General features: G+C 37.7%; 1 protein-coding gene across 1 annotated transcript; it reads left to right on the top strand.

The window, feature by feature from the left end:
• Positions 1 to 5,524: 5,524 nt before the first annotated feature.
• Positions 5,525 to 9,797, top strand: LOC139730203 (zinc finger protein 862-like). The gene is made up of 2 exons (XM_071641103.1): positions 5,525 to 6,122; positions 6,938 to 9,797. Exon 2 carries the CDS (start codon positions 6,954 to 6,956, stop codon positions 8,913 to 8,915), a length of 1,962 nt encoding a protein of 653 aa, XP_071497204.1. The 5' UTR covers positions 5,525 to 6,122; positions 6,938 to 6,953; the 3' UTR covers positions 8,916 to 9,797.
• Positions 9,798 to 14,186: the final 4,389 nt, after the last annotated feature.

The following is a 14,186-nucleotide window of genomic DNA, read 5'->3' as shown; positions in this document are numbered from 1 at the left end:
CCCCCCCACCCCCCCCCCAAAAAAAAGGGGGTTGTCGAAGAACTGGTGAAAACACATTTTCCCATGTTATGATCTCAAACTAAAGAATGATGTAGAAGAAGGATAGCTCTTTCAGAAAAAAAAGAAAAGGAATGACTCGGTTAACCAATTTCACCTTTTTTCAGTCCTCACGTTAAATCAAGGGGTGCTACTTTTTATTTGCTTTGTGATGCACGGTCACATATATATATATATATATATATATATATATATATAATATATATAGATAGATAGATATATATACACTCAGCAAACAAAGTAAGTTCCCCCTAACATTTTTTGATATATCTCGAAAAGTATTTTACGGATTTTCATTATTCAAACGGGAATGGATAGGGAATTTCATTACTCATAACATGAATGGCATATAATTGCCACCAGATATCATTATTGGTGTAAAAGAAACCGCATTTTATGTCAAAATGCATGTGAAAAAAAGTTGCACTTCAGGCTATATGAAGCATATTGTATACATTTCCTATATAAGTTTGGAAATGACCTTTTTAAATTGTGTAATTCTCAGAAATTTCTTCAGGTACAATGTGCTTCCCTATTAAACAGATTTTATGCATACTTTTTAAACAATAGCCTTTTCAATATGAAAATATTGGTAGAAGCCTTGTGATTTGTAATTCCAATTCGATTTGATCACATTAATGTGCCTATGGCCATTTTGCATCATGCGCTCAAGTTGTAGATCAGTTTGTTGAGGGAAATGGCATCGAACGTATGGAATTGCCTGCAAGATCCCCTGACAGTAATCCAGTAGAGAATATTTGGGATATCATTAAGCGGAAAGCGAGCAAAAAGGTGAAAGATGACACTTCACTGCAAGAATTTCAGTGCATCTTGCAGAGAGCATTGGCCAACATTCAGCAGCGCCAAGTACAAACATTAGTTAACAGTATGACAAAGAGATGCCGGCTGGTCATTGAAGCGGATGGTGGACATATCATTATCAAATACTTCACTGTATTCTCATGAAAATGAAGAGATAGAGAAATATGCAATAAACCATGCTTAAATGTTCAGAATCATGAGTGATTGTTTATTTGTGCCAAAGTCATTACAAATCACTAAAGTGCAACTTTTATTTCCATGCATTTTGACATAAAATGCATTTTTTCACACCAATAATGATATCTGGTGGCAATGATTTGCCACTCATGTTAATTTCATTTTAATTCCTTATCCATTTCCGTTTGAATTATGAAAATCGGTAAAACACTTTTTGAGATATATCCAAAAATGCTAGGGGGGAACTTACTTTTTTTTTGTTGAGTGTATATATATATATATATATATAGCCGAACTCGACTTTTTCCAGTCTGCAACGTCGTGTACATGCCGACGTAGGCCGTACGTGTGTTAAATTGTTTGATCTCAGCTATCATTCATCGCACAGCTCCTACGTTGATTAGTTCGTCAAAAGCAGCTCGTATCGTCATTGCCAAATGATCCTGCAAGCAAACTACCTGTCATTACGTTTAGGGGCATGCCATTGTCGTTCATACAATTTCTCCACCTTGAGCGTTATTATCATAATGATTATTACTCTTTTTTTTTTTCTTTTTACTAGTTCCTCTAATCAACCTGATTTCATCTCGGCTTACTCGCCGTAGATGGCGCAACTTCTCTTCAGCAGCATACGTGAGTAAAGTAACAGTCCTACTGAAGACCATTTGCCTAAAAAAATACACACACAAAAAAAAGAAGAAATGTTTAAAACCAAGATAATATTTGATTTTTTTTAACAACAAGAAAAAAAAAGACACAAAAAAAGTTTTGTTCCAACAACAAGAAAAAAAGACACCAAAAAAGTCAAGACAACTATAATGTTCCACATTGCAAAGACAACATGGCGGGTACATGATTGATTTCATGAAGATATAATTATGTCGTTTTCTATAACTAATCCAAATTCAATCGTACATAGATTGGAAGTAACGACTTTTTTGTTCGTTTTAATTCACATATGAATTCCTTGTGAATAGATTTCATAAATGTTACAGTTAAATAGTATTTCATGTCTCTTATTAAAAAAAAAAGAATGTCATCTTTACGTACACCACAGAGACTTGTTTTATCATAATCTAAGCGAAGTGCATGCACATTGAACGTTAATTTGTTCATTGTTGACGACCATTTCTGAAATCAGAAATAACTTCAAAACTGCACTAATTTTTTAATGAAATGGTACAATAAGACTGTTGACGTACACATCTCCGGTACTAAAAAGAAAGATAGTTCAGACAATGCCTTACAATAATAAATATAACATAAAACATTTACAATATGCCAATCTGTGCCCTACATCACAAAACCAACAAAAAGAACAGATTCTGAAAGAGCAGACGCTAAGCTTTAAAATAATATACAACTCAATTTAAATGGACTTCCCTAACATATCTAAATACTGGAGAGAAAGCGCACAATCTGGAAAAGTAAGGACTTAGAAAAGAGGCTGTGAAGTACAGAGTCTATTCAAGCGCTTAATTTCTTACAAGCTGTGCCAGCCGTGCTATGGAAGGGACATAACACAGGATGTAAACCATTGGAGCAACAGCAATGAGGAGATTATAAGATTAAGCTGAAGTTGAACATGTTCTACTAACACATTCTTTCCATGATTAATGCTAACTTTCAAAGCAGCAGCATCATCCTTCCAAAAGTTATTAGACTGGAAAGTGAAGAGTGTGCAGAGGATTTCAAGAAATGACAGGGGGCCTCTCAGACATAACTGATCATTCTAGGCTCCCACAAAAATGGGTTGTAGAAAAACTGCTGAAAACGCGCTCTCAAATTAATGTTATGCTCCCAAACTTTAGAATAATATAAAAGGAAAATAGCTCATTTAGAAAATATGGAAAACTAAATATGACTTGGTTGACAAATTCCACCTTGTTTTAGTCCTTACATAAAATCAAGGGGTACGACTTTTTGCTTGTTTTGTGATGCACGGCCACATAATACTCGCATGCTAATAGACCAATTTGGTCGGGTTATTCTTTTAATGTAATATCCAACTAAGAACTACAAGGATGGCTAACAAAAAAAAAAAGATTATCTATGCTCTGACGCAGCAAGAAACCTGGCTCATTGTATACTACCCGTTGAAAGTACCTTACTTATTCTGTAGAATGACGCCTCCCCCCCCCCCCCCCTAGCTACAGCTACAGCTACAGCCTTTCAGCTACAATGGTCCGAAATTAAAATGTACTCTATCGTTAGGACGATTTTCAAATGTTATCTCGTACATCTATAGCTATTGCCTATTCAAGTCGTATTCTTATTCTTCATATTCTGTCATCGCTGAATATAAGAATCTCTCGCTTTCTGCAGCCTTTAAGGCTCATGTCACAGTCATTTCTTGAATTTTGGAAGCGACTCCAGCAAGTCTCGCTATTCACGCCGTCGGAAAGGATGCTTACAGTCAATTGAGTATCTGACTATAAGGTAGGCAGGTAGATATAGGTATTTATTTCCGTTGAAAACATATTAAAATTATATTTTAAAACGGCTGCAATGCCCATTTTCAGCGGTACCGCCATGGCCGCTCTTAGACTTCCATCGGGTCCAGTTACATAATATTTAAACGAGCATTTACAATGATTATGCAAAGAAAGAGAATTATACATAGAGATAAAGTTGGAAATAGAATAAAAACAAACAAACAAACTACAGAGATTAAGGTTACAACAAACAACCATGACATTGCTTAAGCAAACATTACAAAGCAGAACAGAACAAAATAAACATGGCTGTCCTGTCACAACAAAGAATACATTGCAACTGGGATTCATAAATTTGTACATATCCTTGAATAGGAAAACATTCAAATTAAAGGCTGATCGAGCAGCCGGCGGTAGGCTATTATACATAAATGCCACTCGATGTATAAATGATCTTTTGAGAAATTCAGTATAGGGTTTGGGGAAACTAAGTTTGTTTTCAAAACGGAAAGAATAAGGGTGAGAGAGATAATCGAAAGATTTAGACAAATATTCTGGGATCATACCATGGAGTGTTCTAAACATACATGTCATTAGGTGTTCGTTTCTTCTTTCTACCAAAGTGTCCCATTTCAGAGCATTGTGACTCTCCAGGTTCGGAACATGAGATTCCTGTTTTATCTGGGGTATTAACCGGCCAGCCCTATTTTGTATTTTCTGTAATCTATCAACATGCATTTTACAAGCAGAGCTATAAACAACGTCACCATAATCAAAGCGTGGTAAAATAACATTATGAATTAGCTTTAATAATTTGCTCTTCCAGAGTGTGTTTTCTTTCCAGTATTTAGGTAGGTTACGGGAGTCATTTCAGTTGTACATCATTTTAAAGCTTAGGGTCTGCTCTTTCAGAATCTGCCCTATAAAAAGTAAAAATCCATGTGTGGCGACATTTTGTTGGTTTTGTGATGCAGGGTCACATATACCACGCTATTTCATTATTATATCATCCAATATGCAATTACTGATAGCTGCGTCTTGATAGTTGAAAGTATTACGAGAAAAATAAAATGTCTGTAAAAATAAATAAATAGATACTGAATGCACTGTTCACGTAATTCCGTAACAACTTGCAAAATTATATTGTGAATTCATGGAGTGGGTATTGTATTCATGCGAGAATCCCAAGAACGACAAATCTGTACAGCTTTGTCATTGATTTCATTACCAGTACTAGGACCTACGCACAGCTGCAAACTCTCTTCTTGAGTCGACCGATACCCATAAGCGCATACTCCGATGCATATTTTTTTTTTTCGGATTATTTAAGGTTCGGTAGGAATTAAAATTATATTTATATACAAAAAATGAAATAGTACTCCCGAAATGACAAAAACGCAATGCTGTTATTAGAAAAAGAAGGATTTCACTAGGCTATGATGAAGGCACGCACAAACACAGCCAAAATATACAACTCAGCGACGTATATAATTATACATGCAATGTATGCCTACTCAATAACGAACTGGTGATGCACTATTATACTAATGATGCACAGGATAGAGTGTGTTAGTGAAGGTGCGGCGCGCTCGAGAGTATTGACAATGGTGCGACATGCACGAGGCGCAGCCGAGTGCATGTTTGCAACCGTTGTCAATACTCGAGAGTGAGCCGCACCTTCACTAACGCCACGAAATAATCCTGTGCATCATTAGTTTTATAAAATGGGTCGAAAACTAACAGCATTTTTCACGTACCTTTGTGGGTCAATACCAGTCAGCTACATGTAGCACTCGCTCAAAAGTCAAGATGTCCGAAGATGTTCGTCCCAAACATTTACGCACGTCGCACTCGGAAATCCCGCACACGTACTGTACGTACGTACGAGAGTATACGTACGCCACGTACTGTTATGCACAAGAAAGGCCGCCGGCTGTTGTGGCAGCCCGCGGCCCGAACTAGAAGTTGTTTACAGGATTGACAGCGCGTATAGTAGCGCGTGACGCACTTGTAACCAGTGTTGCCAGATGGTGATCTTGGTAACCAAAAATAGTGAAATTTGGTGATTTTTTGAAACCCTTGGTGACAAAATTTTATCCTGGTAACCAAATCCATATTTGGTGATTTCTGGTGATCTTTTGGTGATTTTTGGTTATCTTTTGGGGATTTTCGGGTGATTTCGAAAGAAATAAACAAAATCACCATGAAAACTAGTCTATTTTCCAGAAAGCATGGCGTAACACTTTCCCATAGATACATAACATGTGCGTTATTGTCTTGGTATACTGTCAGATCTTATACACACACAAAACACACATCGCACATTGTACGCAATGCATGTGTGTGACTGTGTGTACTGCACGCACACGCGCCGATGCAATGGTCGCCACGCTGCTGTCAGATCATACTCAGCTGTCTACTGCTGATAAAGCTACAAACCGCGGCCACCAGCTGTGCTGGCTACGTCATAGCAGGGAGGTTGGGACAGTGTTGGAAGCAGTACTGGTTGGAAACCAGCGAGCTCACTACTGATAATGAGTGTTCGATATAATTATATCAGTTTGTGGTTATCTTGTAGTTGAAACCCTTACCCACTTTCCCCAGATATCTCGAAAGATCTGTCTTATACTGGTGAGTTGCAAATCTTAAATACTCGAGTAAATGATAAGCTGACTCTAATAGCATCGAGTAAATCATGGTTAGATCTGTAATCGATATTTGACAAATGACAACTACTTGTATACTGTGTAGGACTGTGATTCTGTGTGCTGGTTGTGCGTGTTCGGTGGTGCTGCAATGTGCATTCACGCAAATGCAAATGGAAAGGATGACTAGATATCTACTAGTACTAGGTAGCTGCCTGCTACTAGGCAGAAGTGTTTGATTGACAACACTCATCCACTATGAGGACATTCATGCTGTCAGTGTAGGAACGGTTTTTATCCAATATCTCCTAAATACTGTTGATCAGTCATAAATCTTGAATTCTTCAGGAAAAAAAAAGAAGAGAGACAACATGAATGATAAGAAGGCTACTACCTCAATTCCCTCGAGTTGCATGAGAATATGTTTCTAGTAGGATCTAGACCACATAACTTTCGAGTTTCAAAGTGATGGCACTTAAACAGCAGTGGTGGTAAGTTGCTTTTTTGAAATTGTAATACATAACGAACAAGGACAGATTAAAATTAATCATAAACATGAAGAATTACAACTGATTAAATTACAAAACCTTAGAACTACTCTGTGTACTGATTTAAAAAAAATGAGATGTAAAGCAAAAGTGAATTGCGATTTATCAACCCTTGTCAACAGTGATATCTAATATTGTGATATTTAATTTATATCTTTGTTTTGAAAAGTAATACCAATATGTGCAATTACTATGCTATACTTCTACTACTACAATAGCCCCTTGCCCTTGTCTATCTCTGCACTATTTTCAGACTAGGCATATTCAGTATGGCCACACCACCAGCAAAGAAATCTAAGACCAAGTATGAGGCATCAAGAAAGTATTTGACCTCATGGGAAACTGAGTTTAACTGGCTTACTTCTGTGATGGACAACGATGTGAAATTACCATTCTGTAAATACTGCAGAAAGCAGCTAAAGCCTCATCATGCCTCCTTAAAAAAACATCAAGATACCCCAAGCCACGTTGCGGCGAGAAGAGCTATTGCAGGGAGTTCAATGACCAAATTCGCTACATGCAGTAAAAAGATCCAGCCTGCTGATGCTGTTAAGGCCGCCGAGCTTCATTTGGCTGTTACGACATGCTGTCATAGTCCTCTGAGCTCGATTGATCATTTGTCTGAGACGATCAAAAAGTATGCAGCTGGTAGCACTCTAGAGTCCATTTCGATACATCGCACCAAATGTACAAAACTTGTGACACAAGTTATTGCTCCTACCATAAAGGAGCAAGTAAAGGAAGATATGTCAGAGAAAGCATTTTCTCTGATAATCGACGAGAGTACAGATGTGTCATCAACAAGAGTTCTTGCCATCCTTGCAAGATACTTTAGTGAGGAGAAAATGGAAATACTGACCGTACTCTTGGGGTTTCAAGAGATCTGCGAAGCCACCGGCGAACAGCTCTTCAAGGCATTACAAACCGTTCTAGATGAGTACAATCTGAACCTCTCCCGTTGTGTAGGTCTTGCAACAGATGGAGCTTCAAACATGACCGGAGAACACAACAGTGTTTGGAGCCGAGTAAAAGAGGTTGCACCAAAATGCACACTCATGAAATGTGTATGCCATTCCATCGCATTGTGCGTACAGAAGGCATTTGAGGGACTCCCTTCAAATGTGGGATTCATGCTCTGTGAAGTTCCAAGTTTCTTCAGCCACAGCTTCTTGCGCCGAGAAGCATATAAATCACTCTATGACACATTCTGCGCTGAAGAGCTAGAGGAAGGAGAACTTGCAAGCAAGAAGATGCCCTTCAAAAAAATGTCTACAACTCGTTGGCTAGTCAGGGGGGAGCTCATCCGGAGGATTTGGGAACACTGGGATCCTCTGAAAAACTATTTCCAAATGGCAATGAACGAAGGCACGCAAGATGTCCGTTACCGAGCGAGGATGCTGTTCCACATGTTTGACGACAAGTCAAATTTCTTGTACTTTACATTCCTTGCACCAGTTGTGGAGAACCTAGACCGCCTGAATCAGAAATTCCAGGCTGAAAATGCATCACCGGAAGGGCTCTCAGATGCGTTAGACATGCAGCACAAGTCATTGAAGGAACGGGTGTATGATCACGGTACTGGTGCAAGACGTCCTCTGAATCTCATAGACTATGGTCACAAATTTACAGCTGAAGCAGTCAGGTTGCAGAGGGAGCCTGCCCATCTACAGATCGTAGACAATGTGAGAACCCGATGTGCTGACTTTCTTGCATGTCTCATATCTGAGATAGAAAAGAGGCTACCTGAGAGCAAGAAGACATTCCAAAAATTGTCATTACTTCATCCCAAGAATGTACTGTCGCAAATGTCATGTTGTGCCTTTTCAGACCTTCCTCTTCTTCATCTGTGTGAGGACCTTGATGTGGTTGAGGAACAGTACAGAATGATCCGCTTGCATCTGTGGAAGGAAGAGAAGATCTTCAAAGGCAGCATACCAGATGACAGCCAGTCCTTTTGGAAGGGCATTTTGAATCATGAAAACTCCGACCGACACAAGCCATACAGGACAATAGGACTTTATGCCCTCGGAGCGCTGTCTTGTCCCATCTCCAATGCTTCAGTCGAACGCATCTTCTCCATAGTGACATGGGCAAAAAACAAGTATCGCAACCAGCTTTCGACTAAAACTCTAGAAGCCATAGTCTTAACCAAGACCACTTTTGGCTGCTGTAATAAGTTTGAGGTCACTGCAGCAATGCTTAAAAGATTCAATGCAAGCATCTATGACTAGCTTCCAAGTGTATGCAGTAAACAGATGCGCATCAGTACGTTACGTTCCCTACAACATGAAGGTAAGTGGTTGTATTTTTTCAATTCAATTCAATTCAATTCAATCATAGTTTATTTCCGATCAACGAAAATCAAAACATAGTACAAAGTATACATGTCATGAAATGATATTTTTCAAACATTAAGGATTTGCAAAAGATTCATGTAGTATCCGAGATAAATTATATAACAACATATATTTATATATATATATACGAGGAGGATACTTCGTGGGCGTGCGGAAAATAGATTCGATATGAAAATAGTGATCCACTAAAAAGCAAAGCTTGTGGGACGTGGATCGCTAGAGCAAGATCAATGAATGTACACAATGTATGTTTTTATGAACGATATAGAAAAAAAAGCACTGTTAGAGCGCAGACCTCTGTCAAGCCAGCAGCTCATTTCCACCCATACACGCATGAACACGCGCATTAGTGTGGGTATACTGAGTCTTTGAATAATGCCTCCGCTGCCTTGAATGCAGACTAAGCTAGCCCACTTGAGATGGCGTTTGCACCCAAATGCATGATCTAGTCCGCGAGATCGTTGTGTCGCGATTAGTCTCAGTTTAGACACAAAAGATATACAAGTCCAGACCGTATTGGCTAAATATTCACAAACCATGTCAATTAGTCACGGCCAGTGCCGTATATACGGCACTGGTCACGGCTAATAGATCTTCATGTCGTCAACAAGTGAATCTCGTCGACCATGCTTTCCATCTCTGAATATCTCGCAAAATCTCGGATGCTGAAAAGGACATGCGCAAAAACCTGCGCGTACGCTAATTTTTTTATCTATACACACCTACAGCAGCAGCAGCAGCTCCCACAGCTTGAACTCCCTTGGAAGTTCATTGATCCTATATGCCAAAAGATTAAAAAATAAAAAAAAAAACTTTAAAAAAAATCAATTAAAAAAAAAAACTTCGAGAAAAAACATTTTCTCAGATTTGGTGATTTTTTGTGGTTTTTGGTGATTTTTCACAGGCCTTTTAGTGATTTTGTTCCGTTGGGACCTGGCAACGCTGCTTGTAACAACTGATTGAGTGCGCACTGCTAGTGTAAAACATTGTGACGTACGTCAGGCCAGGGAGGTGGAAGAGAGACTCTTCTTAGTGCTTACCTGAAGAAAATAATGCACGCACACGTGACTCATTTCAGCGCTTCCAATTGGCTACATTCTTGAACCCATTTTATAATATTGTATAATGTATTGTTATTGACGAGAACAAGTCTTTTCCTCTTCTTTCTCCGTATGACATCCTTCCAGTCTTCCACATAATGAACCATGCCTGAGGTACAAGCAGTTATTTTAACAGGCCACGTAGAAAGAAAAATCCAGGCAAATATCTGTTAGTCTGATAGTAACAGAGTAAAATCTTACCAGTTCAACGATAAAAATTTAACTGAAATCGGATAAAAAATAAGGAAGATATGACATTTTGAAGTTTTGCAAATTTCTGCAACACATTTCTTGTACAGTGGATATGAATAGTATGCATATGAGTGAGTTAACCACATTTTTCCATTTACTAAAAAAAAAAAATGACGAAAACTCAATGTTACATTGAAGTCTGAAACATGACGTTATTCCTCGTTGAAAAACGTCAGAGTAGTGGTCAGTTAGATATACAATATGAGGATTTATCGTTTGAATGAAGAACTGGAAATTTCACAATATTTCATGTACAAACTATAGGTTACGGTAAAGTTGTGAGAGAATGACATGCTCACTTTGCCATTTGCATAATTATTGACTGTTCAAAATCTGTTTCCACCAAAAATAGCGAAACTTCAAAATGTCATTACTCATTTTTCATCCGATTTCGGTCAAATTTATATCGTTGAACTCTTCTAATTTACTCTTCATTATCAGACTAACTTTTATTTGGAGTGGATTTCCCCTTTAAAGGGGATGGGGACGCAGAAGATATTTTCGGCTCGTCGAACCCTATGTCATATTCGGATGAACAGAGCTCATTTCATTTTTTTCCTCTCTCTTCAATGAAACTTATTTTACTTGAGCATTTAAAGCGAACCCTCGACAAGAACTCTATTCTATTTCCGAATTAAGAAAATATTCGAAATAACACTAATAAAACAATGTCCGCATTAACAGTCTTTTTATCAATTTTCGGGTTTACTACTTCTGAATATATAGAAAAATCGTGTGTTTCGAAATAACGAACCTTCGAAATAACGAACCTCATTTCATCTAATAGGATGACCAAAACCTCCGGAATATAAAGAACAGCATCGGCAAATCCACATAATTATACATTCTTAGTTCAACATGTAACATATTTTACAGTACTCTTTTAAGATATTTCAGAACGACTAAAACCCATTGCCCTGTTTAGAGCATGTTCACTCAGCTAAAAAAAAAAAGTAAACACTTTATCAGGTTTCTATTTCTCACAGAATATTGTTAAAAGTTCAAGTATTATTTACCATGGACACTTTTAAACTCAAATTAGAAAATATTATTTTCCTTTGATCATATTTCTGCCCTTATTGCCTATAGCATGTGAAATTGAGTTGATATAAAAATATCACTTTGATTTTTTAAGTGAACGGAAACTTATTATTACTATATTATTTTCTTTTTGTCGCTGTTTCAATAATGTCTTTCATTGAGTTAAACTGGTCTTTTATTTCTCATTGTTATTCTGACGGGCATGTGCATATGAATGTCAATTTTTGTAGTTTCTACTTTTGTGAATTGAAGGACAAAAACGAATGTAGTAAAAGGTTTCCCTTTTGACCTACTAGGTTGATTGCCAATCAACTATTATGGTATATAATACATTGATTTTCATCACAATCTTTTATCAAAAACTATGAACTAGAAAAAGTATCAATTTTCATTTCTTCTTGTTTTTTGCTGTGTGTTTATGTGATTAAAGTTTACCGTTATTTTCTTGCAATATAAGTTTAAATTACCAGTCGTGTTATTTCTAAGAATAAGAAAGCTACGATTATCATAACATTAAAATAATTATTCCCATTCATTTCTGAAATATGTGCAAGTATTAATACGACTTAAGAAAAAACAAAAACAATGAGTAATAATATCTTAAGATAGGGATACCAATCACCTTTAAATGTCAGCACCAGTAATATATGAAGTGATGACCATAAAAACCTATTCAGTTGTGATATACTGGTATGTGTGTGCGGCCTGTGAAAAAGAGGGGGGGGGGATTAAAGAATGATATTGCATAGCGAAATCAAAGAGAATCGACACTTGAAGGGCGCCCTTTCTATTCCTTTCTTCTCTCTCTCTCTCTCTCTCTCTCTCTCTTTACTCTTTATTTTTCTATGCTTCTCGATATTTTGTACACTAAAACGTGTAGATTTTAAACTGTACAATCAATCCAATTTAGGGGAGATTGGCACCGATGCAAAGGAAAAAATGGCCGTGCATAGAAAAACTAGTCATTAGCGGAATGTAGACATATCTGCGGTCCCCCCCCCCCCCCCGAAGAAAAAGGTGTATCATCCCATTAACATACAAACTTAGTGTTATAACATGCATTCTGTACTCTTGTCAATCAGTGCTTCATTCAGCCCATATTAAAAGGCCTGTACGATACTGGTTGACGTGAGGATTCAGCTTGTATTTTAAACGTTTTGAGAGATATTAAGAAATTACTCTATGAAATGTTAAAGACTATATCTCTAAGTTGGATCAAAAGTTTATTTTGATTGAGGAAAGTATTGGGCAGGTGTTTTGCGTGTTGTAAATGACTGAGTAATCTAAAAACAATGGAAAACAAAGAAACCCTAATAGAAGTCGTGGCCTGTCAATACATTAGGATATTTTTTTTTATAACTCAGCCATTTCAAGGCCAATTTTCATCAAATAAACGTTGAATCCTTTCTTGAAATTACATGCTCTGTCATATTTCATTAGAGGTTTCCATTATATCACTGAAATGTCATAAACTTGAATCTTCACCTCAACCAGTATTGTACAGTCTCTTTTAATGAAAAGGCGATATTTGCATCTTTTTCTTAATATCATCATGCTTTTTTATCAAAATTCTCCCTAAGTATCAGTTATCTCTCATTTCCCCTTATGGCTGGAAATAGCGTGTGTCTTCCCATCTTAATCAAAGCCATACAGTTGTTTTGTTTCTATGACAATTCTATTTATTTCATTTACTTGTATGAAATGTTTCTTGTAGCTATATTGAATAGAAAAAAAAAAGAATGAAAACTTGATCTGTGAATATATAAATGGGAAAGATTGCAAAATTAATGAAACAATATTGCAAAAAGAAGCAAGCGGTCACCGCCCACGGACGGCTAGATTGAATCTCCGTAACATCCAAACTACGATGTTATGGCATCATGGGCTGAATTCACAGAGATAGATATGATTCTTGCTGCAGATCGAATCTTGCACTGCATATCCAGTAAATGCAATGCAATCTTGTTCTTTTCCCGGGGCTGACCACGGCTGTCCAGCCTGCCACATGCTGCTCGATACGGGTAAGGTGCCGCCGGCTCGCTCCCACGTGTAGACTCCTTCGGACAATCTGTCATTCAGACCTGTCCACATAGTTTGGAATGTCGTAACTCCGTAGTGAGAAATGAGGACGTCTTCTCGGATGCTCGATAGCTCACTTTGCGTTTCTATGGCGACCAGATAACCTCCCAGTTCGTCGCATCTATCCCGCGCCCCCTCCCAGGTCTGCCTGTCTTGGTTGCTGAAGAAATAGCAAGAGCCTCGGGAGGACGGGGAGCCAGGGCAGACAAGACCTGGGCGACCAGCGGGAAGAGAAAGAGGTATGCCCGAAAACACTCATAAACACTGACCGATGTCATCATGCCTTTTATGAAAAACAATACATATTCAAGGGATTTCTGCACTATGGAAGAACTACAGAAAGAAGGTGATATCATACTAAGTATGATATAGTTATACAATGGCCAAACTGCGTTGATCTTCGAATTACGATGATAGCCATGACTATAATCATTGTTATAATTGCTACTATTACTGTTTTGAATTTATTCATTTCAGCATAGGTACCCTAATTGCAATATAAGAACATTTGTGAATAACAGAAGGGAGTGACTCAAAGGTCAGGACTCACAAAAGTAAAATCTCTCCCTAAGCCATGGAGGCATGTGAGCCCTCATGTTTCACTCCCTGACACATAACAAAAATTGTTTTCCCTCTTTTTATTTTTCTTTTTTACAACACTAATGAATCAACA

The sequence above is a fragment of the Diadema antillarum genome, unplaced genomic scaffold (genome assembly GCF_040938485.1).
Source record: "Diadema antillarum isolate AM-2024a unplaced genomic scaffold, OU_Dant_1.0 seq00000297_RagTag, whole genome shotgun sequence".
Taxonomy (NCBI): Eukaryota; Metazoa; Echinodermata; class Echinoidea; order Diadematoida; family Diadematidae; genus Diadema; species Diadema antillarum.
The sequence above is the reverse complement of the archived record's forward strand: the minus strand, read 5'-3'. Positions and strand labels throughout refer to the sequence as shown.